General features: G+C 37.6%; 1 protein-coding gene across 4 annotated transcripts in view; it reads left to right on the top strand.

Moving 5' to 3' along the window:
- The window catches only part of TAX1BP1 (Tax1 binding protein 1), a 53,548-nt gene extending 27,674 nt beyond the window's left edge, over positions 1-25,874 (top strand). For 2 of the 4 annotated variants that reach the window (XM_005144435.4, XM_031044980.2), the window contains exons 6-18: positions 1,230-1,378; positions 1,525-1,615; positions 2,874-3,059; positions 5,423-5,650; positions 6,890-7,036; positions 8,342-8,435; positions 9,606-9,724; positions 11,076-11,201; positions 12,614-12,685; positions 16,038-16,212; positions 16,567-16,715; positions 24,011-24,096; positions 24,723-25,874. In XM_005144435.4, the coding sequence (XP_005144492.2) occupies positions 1,230-1,378; positions 1,525-1,615; positions 2,874-3,059; positions 5,423-5,650; positions 6,890-7,036; positions 8,342-8,435; positions 9,606-9,724; positions 11,076-11,201; positions 12,614-12,685; positions 16,038-16,212; positions 16,567-16,715; positions 24,011-24,096; positions 24,723-24,924 (1,824 nt within the window). In that variant the 3' untranslated portion in view covers positions 24,925-25,874. The remainder of the gene's footprint in view (positions 1-1,229; positions 1,379-1,524; positions 1,616-2,873; positions 3,060-5,422; positions 5,651-6,889; positions 7,037-8,341; positions 8,436-9,605; positions 9,725-11,075; positions 11,202-12,613; positions 12,686-16,037; positions 16,213-16,566; positions 16,716-24,010; positions 24,097-24,722) is intronic. The other 2 variants (XM_031044981.2, XM_031044982.2) reach the window with 2 other exon arrangements.
- Positions 25,875-25,926: the final 52 nt, after the last annotated feature.

Here is a 25,926-nt window from a genome sequence, read left to right as displayed (position 1 = left end):
TTTTATTGTACTTAAAACATTGTTAGTTAGGTTGGCATCTGGCCAGTAGGGGTTCTTTGTAAACTCTGGCTGATGTGTTTCTCTTGGTGGAACAGTACAGTCTTGTTATTTCAGGACATTAAGTTTTGTTTAACAATGAATAGATGAACTGGTGCTTTAATCTTCCAAATGTAGAGCAGAAAGGCAACTTGTACCTTAGGATCTGTACAAATAGTGTAAGTCATGTTGTAGTCAGGCATGTTGGTTGGTTTGTCTTGACCTTGTTTACAGTTTGGTCATACCACTGTCATGGTTGATTCTAAGCTGAGCTTTATTCCATTTTGATATCAGAAATAGTAGAAAATTATCTCAATATGTCTGTTCTACTTTAGTGTTATGAATTCATTTGCTCAAGAAAATAGTACTGTATTGAAAATAATGTTTTTCTGAGTTATTTAAGATGAGGTGACTTTAAATGGCTATTTGCTGTGGTGGAGATGATATTTAGCTGTCCATTGCCTTAAAACATCTTGAACATTCCTGTAATTAGATAATGTGATACTCAACAGTGGTTTCCCATTTTGCATCTGTCAGTTTTCTGACAAAGGAGTCTGGTTTAGATATTGTCATCGTTCTCTGTCTCAGCTTCCAATATCCAAGAAATAAAACCTTCAGTTGTTTCATGAGCTTCCATGGGAGTTGTGATACTTTCCACGTGTTTCAGCTATGAGAATGTAGGGTAGTAACTAGCTCTAAACCTGAAGTTCTTCCTTTTTTTTTTTTTTTTCCCCTCCTTTTGCCAGCATTTGTGCCTTGTTCAAGTGGTGTAACTGTCTGGTCAAATGCAAGCTCTTCTTCTTTTCAAGTAAAAGAGAGTAAACAGAGAAATAGAAGTTTTTTGTTTTCTAAGCTAGGCAGTTGATGGTTAGTTTGCAGAAAGGAGATGGACAAAAGGTATGAAATATAGCTTTGCTTGTCCTATGCTCTGAAGTCTTTGGTAGTCTCTGTGTAACTGAATGCTTGTCCCAAAACAAGCATTCATTTATTGACTCATTAATATAATAACTGTGCACAGCAAGTTTACTATATTTTTATATATTCTATCTATTTATTTATATATACTTGAAGTGGGCTTGTACGTTTTAAGGAAGAAATGTAAGAACCATATTTTAGCACTAATTCAAGTAGCATGTTGTAGTTTTGAAGATATGCACTCTTAAATGACATCTATTTGCAATTTTTTTTTAAAGAATAATATTCAATCATCAGAAGCTCTTAAAACTGAAATTGATGGTATGAAGAAGAAGCATGATGAGGCTGCTTCAAAAGTTCTCCAGCTTGAGGAAGATATCATGACTATTACTCAAAAAGCCATTGCAAAAGAAACTGAGTTAGACAGGTATTTAGTAATTTTGTTCCTTACCTTCCTCATTTTGCTGTTTTTTCCATAGGTTTGTTTTGTTTTTGTTTTTTTTAACAGTTTTTATTGTATGCATTGAATTTCTATATTAATAGTTCTGTACTGTTAATTTGTCAATGTCTTAGTCTGAAGCACAAACTGAAGAAAGTGATGCTTGAGAAGGAGCAACTTGAATGCGTGTTAAAGACAGAAAAGGATGAAAAAGAACTTTATAAGGTAACTTCATTCCTTGTACCTGTAAAAACTGAAATAAAGTGGTTTGAAATAAAGGTAATAATGTTTTATGGGGAAGTCTAATAAATTGAATTTCTTAAGGAAGAAAGGAAATGGATAGCTTCTGTGAACATATTTTTAAGGCAGTTATAGATGTTCTCATATAAAAGTGAATGAGGAAAATAACATCTGAATTAATCTCATGATATAAAAAGGTCTCTAAGAAGCAGAATGAATCACTAATTTGTTAAAAAGTGGGCATAGTAACAAAAAATAATAGAGACTAGTGAGGATGTTCTGTAGTTATACAGTAGATCACTCAGTAACTACTTTTCTTAACACAGTTTTTCACAAGTAAATTGCATTTTACTCGTTGAAGTTATCTTTCCAGACTGTTTCCTAGATCCCTGTTCTTAAGTCTTGTGCATAACCCTGAGAAACTTTAGGAGGATCTATATTTTTACTAGCATGGTTGCATTCTTTTGCTGGTATTGAGAGATACCCATATTAAAATAAAATACAGTGTGTCTTTCCCCAAAAGGCAAAAAAAAAAGCTAAAATAATGAAACATTTAGCTTGTATGAAACAAATCAAGTGTATTTAAAAGGTTATTTCTGTTCACAGGAAAATGTCAGTATGTGGCACATACGTACCAGAAGTCATTAAATCTCAAAATACCTTTAATAAGAATGGAATCCCTTTTTTAAATGAGCAACAAAAATCTTCTAGTCTTTGGGTAGAGAACACCTGAGTGCAACGGTTATTCTTTATTAGGCATAATGTGATAAACTTTGACATTTTAAAATGTCCTCAACAGTTCTAGAATTGTTAAAGCAGTTTGTTGTCTTTGGAAATCAGTGTTGCTGATGCAGACCTGTTTGCTTAGATGATTACAAGTACATACTACCAGAAGCTTAATTTCTCTTTAATTTTCTTGAGGTCATTTCTTTTTTGTTTGTCCTTAGTTGTACAACATTGATGAAGAGAGGAGTGAATTTGGAATAGTTTAATTTGTTGTGGACAGAAATCAGGGCCTTAACTTGTAAGTATAGTGTGGAGCTGTTGTAGGTGATCTTGCTGAAAGAATTCCAGGCAGAGACTTTATTCTGGAGGGCAGTGATAGCAAGTGTTTACTTTTATATTTAGCTGTTGTAATCTGTCTTGGAGATGAGTTAGAATTTAGCGAACACTTAAATGGTCAGGTGAACAGCAGGTTTCATAACATGGAAGAAGAGTTTGACATTTTTTAGCATCATTACAGATACACTTGAAGAATACAGAAATAGAAAACACCAAACTAGTAAAAGAAATCCAGACGTTTAAGAATTTGGATGCAAACAAAGAAAGCATGATATCGTATTATAAAGAGGAGGTTGACAAATTACAGCTAGTCATAGCTGAAAGAGAAAACATGAAGAAAGCTTTTTTGCTCTCCTCACCCAACAAGGTAAGCATTTAAAATAAATGTATCTAAGGTTGTATGTGTTTCACAAGAGAAAGAAAGAAGTTGAAGATACCACCAGTGGTACAGAATGAAAGGCAAGAGGATTATAGTATTCTCAGTAGATGCAGAAAATGAGAAAAGGAGTGAATTCTGTTTTATTCACATTCTGAGCTTGTTGAGGTCTCTCACATGATGAACTGTGAGATGAACTATGTGTGAAAAAATAGTTTGTGAATTCAGTAAAAGTGCATCAGTAAAAGTAGTACACTCCTCTAAGTTGCTTTTTTAACTTCATGAGAAAGGAAGGAGGTTGAGGAGAAAAGTTAATCGTGGTGCTATGTTGAGACTGGAGAGAGTGATGTAGGAGATAAGAGGAGATGGGCTGAAGGACTTGTTAGGTGAACATGCTGTCAAGATACAGTGATGCAAAACCTGAGGAAGTACAAGGTAGCATATAAATGGACTAAATTTATGAGAATCCATAGTTCCCCTAGGACCTCTAAGGAAGCAGTGACTTTTGCTATGTGGTGTGGTAGCATTGTGGTTAGCAATGTGGTATAGTAGGAGAGTGAAATTACTGAAGAGCTGGTATCTGTGCTGTTCATGGTCCTGGTGAGTTTACTTCAGCCTAGTTTTAATGTGATCCTATGAATAGCTGTATTGGGTTTGTGTGGTAAGGTTTTGGTAGCTGGGGGACTATAGGGGTGTCCTTGTGAGAGGCTGCTAGAAGCTTCCCTTATGTCCAATAGAGCCAGTTCTAACAGCTCTGAGATGAAACCCCTACTGGGCAAGACTGAGCCCGTAAGTGATGGTATTGGTGCCTCTGGGATAATGTATTTAAGGGGAGAAAAATAAAAAGAAGCACAACCCCCAAAAGACAAACCAAAAAGTGGGCAAGAGCAGCTGCAGAGGAGTGAGAATCTGTGACAGAATCCAAGGTCAGTGAAGGAGAGAAGGAGGTGCTTCAGGCACTGGAGCAGAGATTTCTGTGCAGACTATGGGGTGAGGGAGATTGTCCCAGTCCATGGAGGAAACAATGCTGGATGCCTGAAGGAGTCTGTGCCCCTGTGGGAAGCCTGCGCTGGAGCAGGTTCCTGGCAGGACATGTGGCCCTATGGAGAGAGGAGCCCATGCTGGAGCAGGCTCCTTGTAAAACTTGCGACCCTGTTGGGGACCCATGCTGGAGCACTTTATTCCTGAAGGACTGCACCCCATAGAAGGGACCCACACTGGAGCAGTTTGTGAAGAACTGCAGCACACGGGAAGGATGCACGTTGGAGAAGTGCTGTAAAAATAGCTAAGGAACAAGACTGTATGCCATTTTGGAGTCCATCCATCTTTGTTTACGAAATGAGTATTAGTATTCTTCTGGACTTGTTAGGCTAAGTGATTATTCAGAAATTACCAAATAATGAACTAGAGATGCCTGAATTTATGTCTAGACTCAAGAAAATGAGAATATTATACCTTCAGGAAGCCTACAGGCTGCAAGTAACTTACAGTAGCTTTAAATATATAATAACAATAATAATATGATAATTTATATTACCTATTATATAATAATACAAATTATTATATATACTGTAATATATATGCTGTTGCATGTGTATTATCTTGTATGATATATTATAAATGGCATATTATTAATACATGATGTATTGCTTATGTTATTAATAATAATTTTTACAATTTTTATAATTATTATTGATCCTGGGCTTTTCAGAGGAATGAGAAGCCAGTAGTGCAGGTTGGTCAGTTGACCCTTGGGCTGTCCTGTGGAATTGCAGCAGTGCTGACAGTCTCAGCACCACATGCTGCAGCTTGCTCTTCATTTTTTATTCTCAGTTCCTTCTGAAAAGCTTGTTGTGCAAGATCTTGGGAAATGGAGATATGAGGGAAACATCCCAAAGCTGCTTTACTGTTTTACGTCAACCAGTTGTAGGCATTGTAAGACCTCTTACTCTGTTACGTGCAGTATCTTACTGTGGGATGAACTTGGGTTTTGAAGCTGGATGGCCATTTGTTCTTGTTAAGACTTCTGTGGTGATAAGAACAAAGATATTCTGGAAAACAGACTTTTTGCATATTTGTTTAAAACTAAAGCTGAAAGTACAGGGAAAATCCAGTGTAGATAAAATAATACTTAAATGCACTTTTATGTCATAGTGAAATATGTTTTCACATGATTGTTATCAAAGAAGGCAAATGGGGAAAGTAGAGCTTGGATCTAACCTCTTGATTTAGTCGTTTTGCTAAAGCCACCAGGAAAATCTCCTTTTTCTTTCAAATGTTTCTAATCCCTATGCCAACCTTTAAGCTTTGAATTAAAAAATTATGTATTCTATTTCCTATCTTCTCTTTCCTAGGAGGATGCAAGTATTTTAAAAGAACAGCTTCGGAAAGCCGAAGATCAAATTCAGGCTAGCAAACAAGAAGCTGTCCTAATGTCAAAAGAGCTGAGTGATGCAGTAAACGTGCGAGATAAGACGATGGCAGATCTTCACAGTGCACGCCTGGAAAATGAAAAATGCAAAAAGCAGCTTGCTGATGCTTTAGCTGAACTTAAAAAAATCACAGCTTTGAAAAATGATCAGGTAAATTGTCAGTATTTAGTACTGAAGTTTATCTGTGTTTACGAAATCTGTCAGAACTAGCTTTACTGAAGTTCTCTTTTGGCACGCAAGATACTAGCTTAAATCAAGCAGGTGTTAGCTGATTTGGAAGGTTGTTAATAAAGGAGGTTTTGGCTACTACTTACAGCAACTCCTTTCCACCCCCCAGTATTTTCACATAATAATACAGTATTTCTGTATATTATTTTTAATCTTGTCCCTGTCTGAATTCTTTTATGTGAGCTACAATAGCATTAAAAATACATTCAGATAATTGATGGGTAGAATTTTTCTTGTACTGATGTTCCCTCATTGATGAATTCTGTCTTGATTCTTTTGAGTGCTTGCATTATTCATAGTCAAAGTTAATTTGCTTTAGTATTTGTGAGTATAAAAATATTAATGTAATGGCAACTGTCTTGAATTTCTTTCTCTTGTATAAAAGTCTAGTGAGCTAATACAAGTTTCATCATTCTGACTTAAGTGAGCTTTGCACTGGATCTACTGTGACTGCAACTGCATTGGATTAGTTTGCTACTAGGATTACTCTAATGATGTAGCAGTTTTTAAAAATACATTGTGCTGAATGGTAATTAAAATAGTGCAGTAAATACAAAGTGATTAATACAACCCTCAAAAGAGCTGTTATACTTAAAATATCCAAGAATTGCATGGTTTTTGTTTGTTTGTTTTTTTTTTTCAATAATTTCAGTGATATGCAATGTTTTTGAATTGCATCCTGAAAAAAATAGCAGGTAATCTGAATGATCCGTTTTACCAGTTGGTAAATATAGTTTGCATAGCTCATGTATCCGTGTTACAGCTCAACTGAATCTCTTCTAGTAGAAAGATAGTGAGAGTATAGTTGTGGTCTGTCCATGTTTGCTGTAGCTGTCTGTTAGATAGATAGAACATCTCTTCTGGAAGGTGTTCAGACTTCTGATATACGTTAGTCAGTCCACAGAATAAGAATCTTCTTCACCTGCCTCTGGTATTATACCAATGCCTGTTTACTCCCTCAGTGTATCCTGACTGGAATGAAGTTCAGCACAGCTGGTTTTCTCTCTGCTCTGCTACTCTATTCCTTTCCTTCCCACAAAGAAAATAGAAACTTATTCTGTACATACGTAGAGTATTATGCTTTCTTTAATTGAAAAAAGGCTCTTTGGGAAATAGCGGTATTCGAACAAAAAGGGAGAACAGTTGTTTTTTTTTTTTAAGGAAACTTCAAACACAGTGGAGCAGGAACTGCGCAGAGAAGTTGAAGATCTGAAGCTTCGTCTGCAAATGGCTGCTGATCATTACAAGGAAAAATTCAAGGAATGTCAAAAACTTCAAAAACAAGTAAACAAATTTACAGAACAGGCAGTAAGTAGAATGGGAGAAACTGCCCTTTTTTTAACTATTCAGCAACTAATTGATTTGCTTCTGCAAAACCCAGTGCTTTTTGAAAAATTAAAGCATGTGGTAAGCAGTGACTCTTTAGTTTACCATTTTCTTCTATAATGCTACATTATTTCTATGATTCTTTTTAGGTAGTTGTTGAAACCCAGCATAGGATTTATAGTAACTGGTGTATGTAGAAAGCTAACAGAGTTTGGCTGAACCTAGAAGCATAACATTGTTCAAAGAAGACTTTTGAAACTGAAGCAGGAAAAAAAATCCGTAATTACTATTTCTGTTCAGTGCCATCATTACCACAAAAACCTCCCAAAAAAACACAACCAAAAAAACCGAAACAAAAACCCCCACAACAAAACTCCCCCAAACCCACAAAACAAACACAAACCCAGAAGTGGGGAAAATGGAGAACCTGGAGGGGGATTTCAAAGTGAAGCTGGGAGAGGTTCCACAACGCAGTGTATAGTTGTATTCTGTATGTGTTTTGTATTTGTATCACTTGTCTAAGCTTTGTTCCATGAATGAGGCTTTTGCAATGATTGTGTGAGTCTTCTGCCACCTGGTAACAGAACCTGGCAGTGAATATTCAAGCAGATTTGAGAGAGAGTTCTTCAGAATTCTGTGAAAATTGCTGAGTTGAAGAGCAGCTTAAATGGGGAAAAATTGTAAGAGCAGTGGCAAGATACGCAAATATGAATTCTTAAGAGAAACAATAATTATTTCTGCTTTCCACAAAACAAATGGGGTAGTTACCTAGCTTTGATCTACTACAGATTAAAGAGCTGTCTTCTCATCCGGAAGGTCAATGGTGAATGAAGTGTGATATCAGAACACGTGTAGCTTTTCCTAAAAAATCTTCCACATCTTTGGCTGTGTTGTACATCTGATAGCAAGTACCAGGTTTCACTACTTGGATACCAGAAGTCCAGCACTTATTAGTAATACAGGCTCCATTTTCTAATGTAATACTGTATTTAAGTTGATGGATTTAAGTGTAACCGTTTCTCTAGAAAATGAGATTTTTGTAATAATTTGCTTAGAAATGACTGTTTCTATAAAAAACAACCCTTTGATTTTTATAATCTTACTTTGTAGTCTGAGGCAGTTTCAGTTTTAATAGAATTAAATGCATTTGCATATTTGTTATTACCTCCTGTTTTAATGAGCAATTCCATCTAGTCCAATTTTGGAGATTATAGTGCAAGATATATGTTACTTTGTGCTTTGGCTTTTACTTAATTAAATACCAAACCAAAATTTCTTTTCACAAAGAAAATTGCAGAGCATCAACAGAAACTGACAAATGCATCTAACATTGAGACAGCTACTGCGGTCGTTACAGACAAAAGGTTTTCTGCAACTCCAGGTATCAACAGCTTAAATCTTGTCTGTTTGTCTCAGCCTGAAATTGTTGTCTATGGAGAGTAATACCTAATAGTGTTTATTGTAAGAAGTAGGTGGACTTGTTCTTTTTTTAATTAAAGCAATGATTAGAAATATGAAAATTCATCTAAAAATTTTGTCTTTAAGCGGTAACATTCATAAATTACTCCATTTATATTTTCAAAACAGTTGATATTTGTTAATATGTGTAGGACTGAATTTCTGCTTGATAGTTAACGCAGATGGTTTTGCCAAGCTAATAATTCATGTAAAAAAATCCGAACAAAACCCCAGCCCAAAAAACACCCCCAAAAACTTCCCAAATCTTGCAGTCATGCTGTAATGATTATCCACTGTACCATTCTACTGTAAACTCACATTTACTGAACAGTTCTGATTATGTGATGGCAAGGTCAAGTCTGTAGAGTATTCTCATGACTTAAAGGCAGTAGTGGTTTCTTGGAAAATGGTTAACTAGGCTATGATTTTTATGAACTATGAAGTTCTTGGAAAACTAATCTTCTAAAACGTAAATATATAATCATATATTTAATAATTCTTCTAAGGAAGAAATTCTTCACCGTGAGCATGGTGAGGCACTGGCAAAAGTTGTCCAGAAAAGTTGTGGTTACCCTATCCCTGGCAGTGTTCAAGGGGATTTGAGCTGAACAGGGTTTTGAGCAACCTGCTCTAGTGGAAGGTGTCCCTGCCCATGACAGGGGATTGGAACTGGATGAGCTTTAAGGTCCCTTTCAACTCGATCCATTCTATAAAGTAGATTGCTGAGGCACTATATGTTTTTATGGAAGAATTAAATACTTAGCATTATAGCATATGTGTTCTGGTGTTTACTTTCTTGGGAGCTAAGGGGAGAGGTGTCTGTATTTAATGTTGGTCTTTGTGGTATGTATGCATGTATTTATGTTCCATTTTCAGTGTATGAGAGAACTGAACATGGATGTGCTGATATCACTGCTGATCTTTCTCATTACTAGCCACATGATACTGATTGCCTCTGATTAACTATTTGCTTGGGTAACATGGAGCACTGCTCTTGATGCACTGTCAAATTTGGCCTGTCATTTCTCTTATACAGACTTTATTTATGGAGCAAAAAAAATCAATGTCCTTGTTTTTTCTTCAATGTTCACAGTTAGCCCTATTTCATCTGACATAGTTTCGGAATTCGTCGTAAAGGAGCAAGTACGTGAAATGAATAAAGAAATTGCTGAGAAAACAGAGAAGTATAAGAAATGCAAGCAGATGTTGGCAGTAAGTGAATGGCTGCTTCGGAAAGCTGAACAGAAAGTAGCTATAGGTGCTAAGTCTTAAAGCCTACCCAGCTGAGTTGCTTTGCTTCTGTGCTGCACTGCGATTATGGTAGAAATCTTACCAGTGTTTAAGGCCAGGTTGGACAGAGCCTCAGGTGGCATGGTTTAGTGTGAGGTGTCCCTGCCCGTGGCAGGGGGCTTGGAACTATATGATCTTAAGGTTCTGTCCAACCCTGACTATTCCATGATTCTATAAGGAAACACATTCGGATTGAGTCAGCTCTTGCTTACATGTTGTGTTAGAAAATCCAGATAAGGACTCTTCAGGAAAACCCAGATGGAGAAAAACAAGTGAACAAAAATATTCCTATGTCTAAGGTTTTCATTATATTTAAGTGTATTAAATATATTTATGTATTTATATATATTTATATATGTATATAAATATATATTAAATTATATTTAAGTGTAATTGCTTTTATAAATTAAACACAGCACATTGCTATAAGCCAGCTGATGTCTGGAGCAAGTATAATAGTGTTCAAGTATAATAACACCTCCAGATCTGACTGCCTGGGGCTTTGATGTGTGAGTAGGTGCTACCTACTAGCTTTGGCTCAGTCATACATAAAGGCATTTATGTGGTTCTCTGGACCAAATTTGGCACCAGTAGTGCTGTAGCCCTTCAAACATTAATACCTGTCCTGACTTGATTTTCCTTTAACCAGTTTAGATGTATGTATGTATGATGAAGTACTGCAACAGTGATGCTGGTTGTAGAATTAAGAAAAGCTTTCTAGGTGTTGTCCTGTCTCTGTTCATCTTGTTTCTCTTATTTATCACAATGAGATTATTCTATTTTAATGTGCTCTCCAGGATGTAACAACTGTCTATAATTCTGCTCATTACCCTATTTATGGAGAGCCTGTATTAACTTCTGCTGGCTATTTCTTCTGTAATTGTACTTGGGGAAAGCTTTGCCTTTGACCTTCTGGATGAAAGATATTTAAGTTGCAAAAGTTGTATGGGGAAAGGTTTTGTATTGAAGTGAGACTTCTGAAAGGATAATCATGATTACAGTGTAGTATTAGGATAGAAAGAAACTTGAAATGGTGAAGCTAAAGACAATACCAGCTTCTTGAACACTCAGGCAAGAAAAAGTATGTATTGAACATCATTTATGCAGTCTTCACTGGTCCTGTTGCTTTCAAAGTCTTGAGTCAGGCTTGATTACTTGGGGAAGCCATTCATAAATGGTCTTGTAACAGCATGGAATTAGTGTCATTGTTGGGGTGGGAGTGGAAATCTCTCAAAATTGTAAATATTTCATATCATGGTATAAACTACTCTAGGACGAGAAGATGAAATGCAGTGTTTACGCTGATGAGCTAGCTAAACTGGAGCTGAAGTGGAAAGAACAAGTGAAAATCAGTGAGGGTATAAAATTACAGCTGGCAGCAATGGAAGATCAGTATAAAGTAAGTTTTTGTTTGTTTGGTTTTTTTTTATGAATGGTACCATGTTCTTAACATAGTTGCTCATTTCTAGTTTCTCAAGTAGTGAAGAAGTTCAGTGGGGGAAAAAACACTGAATGTATTTTTGCTGTAAATAGAAATTCTGTTTTGCACTTGTAGAAAGAACAGAGTCTTGTAATGGCTCTTTTAAAGTAAGACAGACCTGCCTAAGTATGTTACCAAATGGCTGTCAGTCTTTTAATATTGTGGATTTAGGCAAACCTCTAAATGATGTTAATGTTGTATTACAGGAAGAAAAGGGCTAGAAAGTTCCAATTTCCTGTTGCTTACTAGAGTTCTAACAGGACTATTGATTGGTTTATTTGTCTAAAATCTTTATATTGCATGCTGCATTACCAGTGTGGTGATGTCTAATGCATTTTATCTGAACTAACTAGAGAGATACCAGATAACTGTTTTTGAAATCGTCATGAGAGAATTACTTAATCTGGAGAATTTCAACTGTAGTCTTAGAGTGATGCAACACAAACAGCAGAAAGTCAAGCATAATGGGCAGCTTTAGCTTACAAGGTGCCATGATCTTTGAGTTTATGTGATAGCAATACATATATTAAAGTGTTTTTTTTTTTAAATGTGTTGAAGTGCTGGGTTTTTTTTATGTCAACAACAAGGTTAAGAGCAGCAAATTTCCGTAAGACCAGCTTTATGCTTTTTCATAGTCTGATGGTGGTAGTGTAGATGACAGAGGAGAATACTGTTGCACATTTTTGCCCATTGTGATGAACAAGGATTAAATTGAACTGCTGCCACATCAGTTGTAGCAGGAATCCGCTTCCACTAGAAATGACAGCACTTTTTCTTTATAAAATGCTGAGTTACTCTACAGCTTACATCAGCCCTTTGTAGGCTGACCTTTTTTTGACACTTTTCAAAGTTCTAATTTCAATTTTATAAAATGCATGACTCTTTCCAGTTTATTAAGTTTTATTAACTAGCAGTGATTGGTTGCCATGCATAATTGAATGTAAATAAGTTTGGGGTTTTTTTAAACTTCTCAATAGCTAGAGTAATAAGTAATCTGTTCCAAAATTGAAGTCATTTGGACTGCAATTGAAAACTTACTGTCATTTGGGAGGGTGCAAGTGGTGGAGAAAAAAACAAGGTTTTCTTCCCAGCCAGTTGATTCTGATTCCACAACTTTTTGCTGAAATCTGGCAAGAAAAAGCTGCTAACATTCTGTTCTTATCCAGTAGATAAACTTAAGGAGATTAGTTAGTTTTGATCTAGTAGTACTAGAGGTTGCATGTAATTGTAGTAGACAAAATGATTTCCATCTGAAAGATGAACTCGATTTTCATAATATAACATGCAGTTTCTATTCACTAATAAGGAAGCTTAAACTTCTTTTCATATAGGTTCAGCTGGCAGAAAAAGAGAGACGAATAAAGGAACTGGCATCGCAGTTGGAACTCTTTACCAGTGAGAAGGTACTGTCAGAATTCCTGTTAAATTTTGTAGATTAACACTTGTAAGGCTCTTTAGTTTGAGGAATTGCAACTTATTTTAAAGTGAGAATTCTTTTACTCTTTAAACATTTCCATATTGGGATATTTTGCCAAAGTGAGTTAGCATTTTAAACTACAAGTTCTGTTAGTACTACTAATACATTAAAAATAAAATGTAGACCATAGTACATCAAAACTGACTCAGCCTTTGAAAATAGTGTCATTTATTGTTCTGTAATAGTGTTCCAGAATATTTTCTACCTATGATTTAACAAAAATGCTGCAGTGTCAAAAATGATTTCTTTGTTCCTGTCTAGAATGCTGTTTCATCCAGGATCTAAAATAGTTTTTTCTGTTTGCAGATGGGAATTACTCTGTGTAAATTAATCTGAGCAGCTAGCTAGCTGTACAGTTCACAGCATGTAGCAATTCCTACGAGTTTTTGTCCTGTACTTCATTCCCATATCAGCAGCATCACTGTTTTTCTACAAGTTTTCAGTGGACTTCCAGCCTCCTTCCTGCATTGCTTCTCTTTATGTCTTGGTTAAAGAGGTTCAGACCTGTTGTATCTAGTTGCATACTGGTTTAGTGCATGTGCTGCTTGGCCAAATAGAAAAGGTTATTACCAAGCTCATACTGCAGCCTTTCTGGCCTCTAAGGGAGCATCATTTAACAAAAGTTGCAGGAATTTATTTTCTTTGAGACAGACTCTCTCCCTGATACTTTTGGGAGTTACTGGCTGACGGGCAGTACCATTAGTAAACGTTATTCCCTTTGGAATCCTGGCATAAGACGTGAACACTCATACCTAGTGTGACAGTTTATTTTTTCCATCACTGGTTAGGACTATTTTTGCTTTTACCCAGTGTTGTCCTATAGCTAAAGATGTAGACATTTCAGCAGTATCATCTCCAGGTTTTTAATGATGTGTGCATACAACCAAATCCTTTTGACATCTGTAGTTCTCTTACTGACTGCTTGTAATAGTAAGAGCGGCTTGACATGTGACAGTAGTGACTTCAGTAAACTACAGCCAGAAAAATATCTTTATTAGAAAAGAACAATACACAAACAGTACTCTGATCTTTAAATATGTGCTAGAAAATGGACTGCTACTTTCAAGAGTTCACTGTCTCATCAGATTAATTACCATTACTGTTAAATCAGATGTTCTGTAATACTAATGCTGGAAGTACCTCTAGGGTACTGTCTGGCAATTAATCAAAGCTAGGTTTTACTGAAAAGTGAAATAATAAAATGTCTTTATTACATTCAGATAGTATTGGATGACACTGAAAATGTTGGAATTGTTCAGACTGCTTTAAAAATCCAGGATGAACAGAGACATGGTAACAACAGGAATTTGCATACTGTTAAACTGAGGCAAATTTCAGATTAAGCTGCTTAAGTGTTCTGTAAAATTCTAGATTCTTGAGTAGCTGGTATTTATTTATTTATTTATTTTCCTAATGAAAGATGCAATTTTTAATAGATCACCCATGTTTTTCTAACTCAAAAGAAAGCAAAATAAAAGTAGAGTTCTGATGAACCTAGTTTAGCTGGAGGGACTAATTTTAAACACCCCACGTAAGAAGAACAACTGTAATAATAATGTATGGGGCTTATAAAATCTTAGAACTTCATCTATGAAATTTATAGATATTTACATTACAAAGAAGAATCAAAGTGCCTTGCTAGACTGGAACCATGGTACAGTAAACAGCTTTTCAATTTATACTCCATTATCAGTGTTTGTTTATAAATGTCACCAAACAGAGCATGCTAAAAATGTTCATTTGTTGTCTCTTCAAACCTATAAAATTACTTGGTTTCTATTTTATTTATAGACTCATATGGCCTATTTTTTTAAAAATCAGTCTTTATCCTTGCTCTCCAACTTCTGGCTGAGACTCCTTTATAGTACCTTTTTACAGTTACTTTGATCTACATTCTGTTTTAAAATTATGTGATGCTAAAATTAAAATATTAATGCCACTGCCTCTCAGTCTAAACTGTTTTCATATTGCAGAATAAATTGGATTTAGAAAGGAAAATCTTAATTTCACTGATAATTAATTGTTCCTGCTTTATATGGAGTGAAGATGAATTATGTAGATTTTACATGCTCACTAAAACTTTAGAACGTAATCCTAACCGTTTAATACTAACCATTTAAATCATATGTACAATCTAGTCTATAAATCTAAAGTAATGCTAACATAGTTTTATATCATATCTGCAGGAAGATATTTTACTTGGAGGGTGTTACTAGAAGGGTTTTCTAAAAGAAAATAAATATTACTGTCTTTATGGCCGGTGCTCCAAAACGTTCTGGAAGCTGGCTTACCATGTGTAGATATCACTTTTTTCCTGTTTGAATATGCCTTTGTGATGATACTGTTGGAGTCTAATATGTCTGAAACCTGATAGTACATATATAGCAATAAATGTATAATTTCCATCTTTTTTTCATTTGAGTGGTGTTTTGTTTTCAGATTAGCTGTTGCTCTTGAGTTTTTGCATTTTTGTGTTCTAGAGTTTGGGATGAAGTTTACCTGTTTTCTAAGAAAAATATATTGAGTTGTTCCTTTGAGTAACTGAGATGTTTTACTTCCCATATAGTTAAATGGGTAGTTGAAGTCTTGGCTTTTAGTTTCCCTTTAAAGTCTTGAAGAAAAGGCACACTTCCATGTTTGAGGTTTTTGTTAACATTATGTTAGCAAATACTAAACCTGAACTCAGAGAACCCGAAAGAAAATGCTAACCAGAAATAACCAGATGATTGGAAAGCATCTTCTCTTAACAATCTCTATTTTTAAATTATTATTTTCATTTCAGCATCTCAGAATGTTTTGCTTGGTTCTGGTAAATGGTATATTCTTTTGGCTGTTCTTGGCATACATGATCTCCATCCCTTAACCTGTTTTATTAAACAGGAGGATGAGAGACTTCTTTGGATCAATTACAGCTGGTGCAGTGATCACACTTCAGTCGCTTTAATTACTGTGCTTTTAGCATATATATTGGCCTAAACTTATGATGGTTTGTAAGTTGTAAAACCCCTTTAACAGTTTATAATGGTTATAATCTTTATGGGTTATATGCAAGAACCTAGAGTTTTAAGTATACTAATTTTTGGAAGAGTTACATTTTCAAATGTGCATACTTGTGCCCTTTCTGCCATGCTCTTTTGTTTTTTTGAGAGAAATTTCCACTGAATAACAGTGTTTTCTTCAGGGTGCTCCTGCAAACTAGCCTTTCTCTCATACCCACTAAGAAGAAACTTTACTAGGACTTTCTAGGTTAATTAGATCTTAAACTTTGCATTATTTAGCAACTCGGTAGGACACCAGGAAATCAAGCTGGAAGGATGATGGAAGGGCAGATTTCACAACAGACATTACATTTTCGCAACCCATATTCAGAGGAAAATGGACCGGCTCCTGCAGTGCCAAGTAGACTGCCAGTATTGCAATATGGAAACCCCTATGCAATTCAGGAGAGAAGAGGTAAGTAAACTACTCTCCACTCCTCACCCCCCATATAATTTCTCTTCTACTGTTTCAAAAGCAATGGCTTGTTTAATGCAGGTTAAGTATCAGCAATCTTTGTACTAGTATACAGAGTCTTTATTGATTGATGAAAATCAATAAAATGCCTGTATTTTACTGATGAGAATTGCTAAGATAAACAAAGTTTTAAAGAATCACCTTTTGAAAAAGGTGATTTCTATTATTTAATCTTATCTAAACTGAAAACGTGTAAGTCTTGATTTTTAAATGTAAGTAAGCACATCTGTCATCTGAAAACACAAACTCTACTAAAAAAGGATTCTCTTAATTATTTGGGTTTTTTTTCTTCAGATGGAGCAGATGGTGCTTTCAATCCTGATGAGATCCAAAGACCACCTGTTAGAACTTCCTTTTGGGAGCTAGAAGACGATGTAGTGTGTAGTCAGCCTTCACGCAATCTTAGTCGGCCTGATGGTTTGGAAGATCCTGAGGATAGCAATGCAAGTTACCATTTTATTATTCTTTTTTCCTTGGTATATTTACTATTGAGTAATCAAGAGTTGCACATTGGTTTTCAGTATCTGATAAGCCTGTAATTCCAGGTTGGTTTTTTATTTCTTTTCCCTGAAGAATGTTTTAGGTGAATTTTTGCTTGCTTTGAAGGAGAAAACGTCAAGTGATAATAATATACTTGTTCCTCCAGTCTCTTGAGTAACTGACAGCTTGTTTGGTATTAGGACAGTAGCATCTGCTTTATCTTTTTAAATGCTAAAGTTGAAAAATCCAAGTAATCTCAACTCATTGTGATTTTTCTCTCCTGTGTGGTAGAATGAGGGCTCAAAATATAGCCACATCTTACTCATTTTGTAATTTTTATGTAGGAACTGAATTGTAAGAGAACAAATACAAATTAAACTGGTTCTGATACTAGTATGAAAATCAATTTTTTATCAGAATCTTCTAATGTATTAATCTTTTTTCTCTTTTGCTAATATGCATATGCTAATCTACATTTTGAATGGTTTTTACTATTAGACATGGACTTGAAAGAACTAATTGACTGTTACCTAGAGTTGATTAAACTGAAGGTGACAGATTGTCACTGATTCTGTTTTTAGGGCTTTGTTTTATGTAGGTTTTTAGTACAGTTAACTTGCTTGTTCTGGTATAAAGAATTGTCTTCTGTTGTACACTAGACTGTATGTCTTCATTTGAACAGGAACAGACTTATTACTCTTTTTCCAAGTACTCTTGCACCTTCAAAAATATTAAACAAGGAATACCTTTCTGCAAAGTATTGTGCTCTTTGCAAGTACAGTGGTATCATGACCCATTTCTCATTTAGTCTAGTTTGCCACTTTTAATTGCTATTAACCTTTGCAGAAGCTGATCAGTGTTCAGACAGGCATGATTTTAGCCCTGGTGCTCAGCACCTATAATGGAGAAAAATGTGTTTCTCCCTCCTACCTTTTGCCCCCAATGTCCATTACTGTGAATAATTAGAGAAACTGTCAGAACTTTTGCAGCCTGTTCAAGATCTAGAATGTGAGATTAATGCTGTTCCCCACCTTTACTTCACATTTTGCATATTTAATCTGATCATTCTTGACGCAGATATTACATATGACAAGCTCTTCTTTAGTCATCTGCTTCAGTTTAATTAGCAGGGTGTTCTTTCTGATGTATGTGCTTTGCCCTCTTGCAAACCCGGGAGAAACAGTGCTCGAGTCTTGTGCTCATTTGCAGACACAGCTTGGAATTTTGTAATGAGATGGACTATAACAGGCTTAAATAAAGTTCAGCTTGAGAAAAGGTGCTTTTAAATCAGATAATTTAGTTTTTTTTTTTTTGCTTTCAAATAAGAATCAGTTGCTTGCTCCTACCAAAAACATAGAGTGCATGTGTAGTGTTCAAATTTACTTGGAAATTGATAGTTACAGGAATCTTTCTAGAGAGACATAATAATATACCAAAGATAAACCAGCTCTAGTGCAGTATTTAAAGACGTAACCAGGGGGAAACTGTCTTCAGTTAGTGAGTTGTAGACTGAGAAAGGGTATGTATGCAAACACATCAGAATTGTATTTTAATGTTGTTGTTGTGTTCTGATTCTTGTTTCTCCCAAAATTTTGTTTCTGGGGAATGGGAACTGATGTGTATTTGGCTGATGAGAAAAAGCATCAGTTTTGTGTGACTCTTAAGGCTTTCCAGAATTCTGTGTAGCTTTAGCTTTTTTGAACTTTTAGGTCAGCTGAACTGTGCTTTTTGAGAGGGATAAGCTGGTCTGTGTTAATCATGCCAGATGAGCACACACACAGTGGCAGTTTTGTGTAGAATGCCACAAGTTCTTGCCATTGTCTACTCAGCACTAGCTTTCCATTTGCTCATGCTCCCATAATTGACCAAAATGTAATCATTTGGAGCAAATGATTTCTAGAAGCAGTTTTGTACGGGAGAGATCCATAAACAAAACTTACATATATGAAAGTGAGAGTTTGAGAAAAGTGGTCCTGATTACACTTGGCAGTAAGCCCAGAATAATTATCCTGAGACCGTTAAACAATGTTGTTAGTCACAGTAAGCTTGTGGGGGATGAAGAGTGTAACTTCTGGGCACTGACAACCAGGACAGGAATCCAAAATGGCCTTTCTTCGAGCAAAAAACCCTCACTCCACTTCATTAGCCTAATCTTACCCTGGCAGCCAATTACTGTCTCCCATATGGGGTAGACATAAAAGGAGCAGTTGGTATCTGGGTACTTCTTGGGAGACTAGACTGCTTGCAAAGAGGATTGATTTCACTCCCACAGCAGAGCTGAATCAGACAGAAAACATATGTACTACTCTTTCCACTTTGCCCATCAGCAGTGTGTCTGTTCATTTACTGTTTAAATCATAAGATGGGTATCAGTTCGCTTATTGTGGCATGTTAAAATGCTCTGTAGAAATCAGAGATGCAGATTGTTTAAATCTGTGGGTTTTGTACAGTGTCACATGGCTTTATTTCTAATTCTGTTTGGCAGTCTTGGAACTGCTTGCAGTTGCAATTATGAAAGCAGTACTTGAGACAAAATTGGTTAGTTTTGGTAAAACTAGATGAGTTGTGCTTGTTTCTGCCAAGCAATGTCTGGCTTTCCCTTCTACCTAATTGAGTGACAAACCCCCTATCTTTTTGCCAAGCTTTATTGTGGAATGCTTATATTTATCTTTGATACATATAATCTGTGGACTTCATTGTGGTTAAAGAGTCAGAGTTACAGTCTAGAGATAATAGTTAAGTCATGATGTTAAAGGTATCCTTTATAATTTGTTAACCTCATTATCCAAACTTTGGAACTTGGAAGGCCTGGCACTTGTCATGCTGCATAACCACAGTGCCAGGTGGTGGGTGCCTGATAGCAGACTTTTTGGAAGGAGCTGAGGCCACGTACCTACTGTGTTACATCACTGCAGGGCACTGTAGGGGTCTTGGACCAAGTATGTGCAGCTATGTCTCTAATCACCAGACTGGAGTGCGAGAAAGCTGGCTCTGGGTGTGTGCAAAGGGTAGGTTAAGCTGTCTCTCTCTCAGAATATGAAGCATGGGCTTCTTTCCAAATAACTTGGATGACTTGACTATGGGGTCTTGAGAGTAAGCTGATGCCTATGCTTAAAATACATCATAGGCCAAGCCACTGAGGCCTGCTGTCCTGGCAGTTACTGTCTGACTCTCTGTAAAGCAGCTTCAGCTAGTGCCTTTTCATTCTGGCTTCTGAATCTTTAGGGGATGGCTTGTTTTACCATGGAAGAGTGACTGGCTTTTAAGTGTAAGGTTGAAAAGTATATGCTTTACAACGTCATTAGAATAAATACTGTATCATTGGTTATAGTGGCTGGAAGAAGCTGAACACCTAAGTGATTGTGAACCAGGATAAGTAAGACCCCCTCCTCTCTTCATAGAGTTCTCTGTGTTACATTGTACAGTTCAGGAGTTTTGTCCATCTGAAATGGACAAAAAATGGATTGAAAAGTAGCTCTCAGAGCCCCGTGCAATGGGACGTGGTCTGTGTTTTCCCGAAGTTCCAAGTTGCCCAAGGGCAGTGATTTTAATTATTGGTGCATGTATACTGTTTACTGTAACTTGTAATTAGGATGACTGTGAAATACTTTCAGACTAAGGTAGGATTCTCACTGTTACTGTTTGACCATTCTTTGATTATAGAGTAATCTCCGCAATAAGCACCTTGATCTATGCTTAACGTAGATTTCTGTTGTTTCTGTTGTTCCTGTTTGGGTTAAGCATAACAAAAGGTTAAGTAGTGATCTTTCTTTATATACTTGGTGAAGAGCAAAAGTACACTGAAGAAACAGATTTACCCTACTACAGGGTAGTATGAATTTAGTGTTGTCATTGTCACATGGTGCACATGTCAGAAGCCAGTAGAAGGAAGCCACTACTGGGTCATGAGAAGCTGTATTCCTAGGGTGTACCAAACTAAATGTTACTTCAGCAGTTTAAAAAAAGCCTTTTCTGATGCCAGTAACTTGTGTTTGCCTTTGGTTGAAGCATGTGCCAACAAGGTAGCAGTGTGGAATAGTGCCCATGGAGGGGAAAGCAGCATACTCTTTTTCAAATTGGTTCCTCTGAAGGGAAGGAGGAGGAATGTTATATTGTAGCTGGTAGGGCATCGCACTTGCCAGATGCTGAAGGAAAGGACAAACGGTATAAATCATTTTATCTTATCAAGTGACTAGCAGTAACCCCTGTGTGTTCTTTTGAGTATTAACAAAAGGAGGGGCAGAATTCTGACTAGTAGCTAAATGAACTACAGTAAGTAATGTGAAACACCTACCCAGAACAGACTAATCCCCCAGCCTATTAACATGTTGTAGAAAGTGGACAGGCAGGGCTGACTTCTTATTAAATAAGCTTTTTAAATGGCAGACTTTTGCATAAATCCATAAACTCATCCAAAGATTTTAACTGGAATCCACAAGACTGAATCCACAAGACTCTGAATTCTAATTAAAATCTTGGGTTTCCCATGGAATGTGGTAGCAGAGCAGGAACTGTGGGGTGGCTGATGCTAAAGCAGTCTGCTTCTGCTGACACCGCTGATACAGATGGCATTGGTCAGAGCACTTCCAGTTGTGTAATGTGAACATCTTTCACTTGCTGCTCAGTGCATTTTAATCTCTGTGTGATGCCTGCATAAAGACAGGTTTGCTTTTCTGGTGGGGAAACGGAAGTTTCTGTGGTACTCTGAGACTTGTGTGGAAGGCAGCTCACTGCAGGGGTGATGAGTTCTGGGTTTGTTACAGCTCAGGTCAGCGGTTCCTTTCAGGTTTGTGCAAAGAGCCTTTCCAAAAGTTGGGGTTTGTTGAATGGCTTAGTAATTTTGAATGGGAAAAGAGACCCATCTGCATCATGTTAGCCACAGAACTTGGGTTAATGCCCTTGTACACCAAATGAATATATAACTTAAGGAATTTGAGGCTGAAAAATCCCTTTTGCTTGTAACCAGGTATTATAAGTGCTGTGATAAAACTGCCCTGTATTTGAGTGCCAAACAGTGAAGATGTATAACGAAGTATTTTATAAGGATTTAAATGTTAGGTAGGCCTGTGTTTGTAGTGGAACTATTTCTGGTTTTGGAGGAAGATCCACAATTGTTTTCACAGAGAAGTCCTGGTGTGCTTAGTCTGGTGTTCAGCACATTTGTTGTGGTTTTGGTGCTGTATAAGATGTAGCATTGTAGCACTTGGAATAGTTTTTCTTCAGTACATCTATCCCATCTCTTTTGTGCCCAAAGGAACAAATAATACTTTAAACCCCATATGCCTTTTTTACTGCAGGTGCAAAGCAAGCAAGTTAGACAGGAAATACGTCTGTTGCTAGCATCTGTCACTGCAAGCCCCACTCTGCCTAATGGAAATGTTAAATGGTTGAAACTAAACAGCTGTTGTCAGGAGAACAGAAATATTGAGGGAATCTCCCCATCCTGCCCTGTTTCCATTAACTCTTCATAAGGACAAAGTATGTTAGCCTAAAAATGACATATATCTAAATGTATGTATTAGTTACATGAAGAAAACGTGCAGCATGTCTGCTAGAATAGATGGTCCCATGCACATTCGGTTTTGAAGATCAGCTAAGTAATTCCTAACTCCTGCATGTGAGGTGTCTTTGAGATGAAAAGGAAAATGATCCAGGTCTTAGAGTTTCAAAAATGTGGCTGGATTTACCTATATTCCCACCCTGAGTAGGTTTTGTGCTGCATTATCATTGGCAGAACCAGACCAAGGTGCTATGTAATGAGTAGGTTGATATTGCGTACAGAATGGGTTTACAAACACAGTTCTGATTTTGTAACTCCTCCTTCAGTTTATTTTCCTCTTGTGCCGATTTCTTCCCTTCACAATGTCCTTGTGCATCACTGGTTATTTAAATCTTCATTTCTAATGATGTCATCACAGAATAAAACCCCACCCCCCAAACCTGCAAACCCCGAGTACTCTGACCATTGCTTGTCAGAAGGCAGCCCTCAGAATCCCATTTCTGTAGGTGTTCTTCACTTTCCTGCCTGAGAATTTCCTGTTGCTGGCAGATCTCTTTCTCCTTCTGAGAGACGTGAGGAGCAGCATGTTCCCCAGAGCCTGACCTGGCTCCCTGCCCCGAGGTGCAAACTTGCTTGTCCATCAGTGGGGCCACCCTGCTCAGTGCGGCTGCAGAGCAGGTTCTGTGGTGTTAGAGGAAGCAGACAAACAGTACAGTTGAGCTGATGGGCCGATGGTGGTGTGAAACCTATGATGTGTTTGGCTGGTTGGAGCAGTGTAGGAAGATTGCTGGGGACTGACTGGCAGGAGGCCACCATGTGAATGAATATCAGCATCTTTTCCTTTGCTGAAATCCCCATTGACAGATTTTTAAAGCCTGACATGACATTTGATTGTGTAGGGCTTGAGTTTTAGCTCTTGATAAATCACAGAATGGTTTGGGTTGGAAGGGACCTTAAAGTTCCAACCCCCTGTCAGGGACAGGGACACCTTCCATTAGATTATGTTCCTCGAGGCCTTAACCAACCTGACTTTGAGCACTGCCAGGGATGGGGCAGCCACAGCTTCTCTGGGCACCCTGTGCCAGCGCCTCAGCACCCTCACAGGGAAGAATTTTTTTCCCAATGCCTCATAAATCTCCCCTGTGGCAGGTTAAAGCCATTCTCCCTTGTAAAAAGCCCCTCTCCAGGTTTCTGCAGGTCCCCTTTAGGTGGTGGAGCTGCTTTAATATCTCCCAGAGCCTTTTCTTTTCCAGGCTGAACAAGCCCAACTCTCAGCCTGTCTCCATAGGAGAGGTGCTCCAGCCCTCTGATTGTCTTTATGGCCTGCCCTGGACTTGGACAAGCAGGTCCATGCCCCTCTTATGTTGGGGCCCCCAGAGCTGGATGCAGGACTGCAGGTGGGGTTCTCAATTTGATGAGCTTATAGCATGGTGCCCTGCATCCAGTTCAAGGCAGGTTTTCCTGCTCTGCCCGTACCCTGTGTTCCCACAGCTGCCCTGTGAGCAGCAGTGTTTGGGCCCTGCCAGCACCAGTCTGCTCTGTGTACCTGGCAAAAGGCAGCTGGGGTTTAGCTTTGTCATGTACATTAACCACGTCCCCTGTTTGTACAGCGAAGTAAAACTACTGCTGCAGAAATGATAAAAGGAAAAAGGTAAATTTCATCTGTGTTTATAACAAATACGTATGAGGAGGAGGAAAAAAAAAAGCTGTTTCTAGTAGGTGTTATTTAAAATACTACTACTTTTTTTTTTTTAATAGGATGATGACAACAATGCCCCTTCTGCTCCTGATCCCCCAAGTCTCCTCTTGCATGAACGGGGAGCGGGTTTCTGCTTTGATTCCAGGTAAATGTTATCTTTGGTTTTAATGACATGGGTGGGTTCCTCCGTAACTAGATCCTTTCTCAGTGGAGGTGATGGAGATGAAAAGCAATTTCAGTGCATGTTTGGGTTACAGCTAAGAGAGAATATGCTGTGCAGCTGGGTAGGCTGCTTGTGCTGCACCTCATTTTGACAGAATTTAGATAACTTTTGTAGTAAATGAATGAATAACTTCTGTTTCTTTGCAACCTAATTGTGAACCCAAGTTTAGAGCTTTTATAAAGTGTTATGTTTGCTAAGAGCAAGCATTTATGAGCAGGGAGAGTGGTTTCCCATGAATCTGCTCGGCCATTAAGACATTCAATAGATTTGTATTCAGCAGTAGCTGGAGTTAGGTCAAAATTGTGTCACTTTTAAAATGCCAGGTTATTCTGGAATTCCTGTGTAAAACTACTGGAACTGCACAGAGCATTTTCGACAAAGACACTTAAATTGAAAGTGTGATACTTGCTTGGTTGTAAAGCCTGAGCAGAGTTAGGTTTCTAGTAAAGCTGTTCATGGCGGCAGCAGCAAGGTCCTGCTTCTGTGTTTTGTTTTGCAGTAACAGATTAAATAACCATGTCCTTCTTTCCCTCCGCCTCCTCTTGCAGCTTTGACGTCCACAAGAAGTGCCCTCTCTGTGATGTGATGTTTCCACCCAACTATGATCAGAGCAAGTTTGAGGAACACGTGGAGAGCCACTGGAAGGTGTGCCCCATGTGCAGCGAGCAGTTCCCACCCGACTATGACCAGCAGGGCTTCGAGCGGCACGTCCAGACGCACTTTGATCAGAACGTACTGAATTTTGACTAAATACTCGTGTTTTGCGGTGTAGCTTTAACATCCCCCCCCTCTTCACCCCACCCCCACCCCGAGTAGTCCATCGATGGAGCAAAACCAGTGCAGCTTTTCTGTAACAGGGTAAACTTCTGAGTCAAAGCAGATACACTCTAAGGGGAGCTGGGATAGATGGGGGCTGTGAGCTGCTGTTGGGGTATCTTCTCTCTCTACCTAACATGATACTAAAAACTCCACAACCCCCCACCATGTTGTGACTGTAGCTATTTATTCCCCTATTTAGCAGAGTTTGCAAGGACATGGGAATGATTTAGCCTCAGAGAAGACAAGACTGGCTTCATGATGCTCTTCAGCTCCTTAAAATAAAGTCACTGAACCAACCGTGGTTTCTCTTGGTGAATGAAGCACGATTAAAATGGAATTAACAGGTGTTTCTCCTAGCAAACCCATGTAGTTTTATTTTGAGTAACAGTTAAATTGGAAAGTTCCATGACTTACCCTACCAAAATACAGTTTTCTAGTATGTTTCTGAAGCATAGGCGCATGTACTCTGAGGTAACATGCTTGCAGCAAAAGGAATGGCAAATACTTCAGGTTTATGTATAGAATGTTTGCCCTAAGGGACAGCGTTCAGTTAAGTTGTACCTTAAGGCAGTATTTTTGAGTTGGAAGAAACCAGCTGTGCTTAAATGCCTACAAGTAATTGTTTAATAAAAGTCATCACTGTTCCAGTGCAACTGCTGTCAGTAGGAAATACCGTTCCATTGTCACCAGTGACTTGTGTTCCTTTTGGCTTAGGGCTTTCAAACCCTCCTGCATTTTAACTTCATGTATTTCTTTGCAGGAAGTAAACCCCTGTGTGTATATCTCAACATTTTATATTTACTTTAACTGTATTAAGTAAATTTGCTTTCCACTTGTTGTACAGTAGTCTCGTTACATTAAAAGCAAAATTAATTCATGGAGGTGGCAGTCCCTTCTTTTTCCTGCTGCTTGTTTTGAAAGAAATAAAATGGG

Source organism: Melopsittacus undulatus, chromosome 1 (assembly GCF_012275295.1).
Source record: "Melopsittacus undulatus isolate bMelUnd1 chromosome 1, bMelUnd1.mat.Z, whole genome shotgun sequence".
NCBI classification, from domain to species: domain Eukaryota; kingdom Metazoa; phylum Chordata; class Aves; order Psittaciformes; family Psittaculidae; genus Melopsittacus; species Melopsittacus undulatus.
The sequence above is the reverse complement of the archived record's forward strand: the minus strand, read 5'-3'. Positions and strand labels throughout refer to the sequence as shown.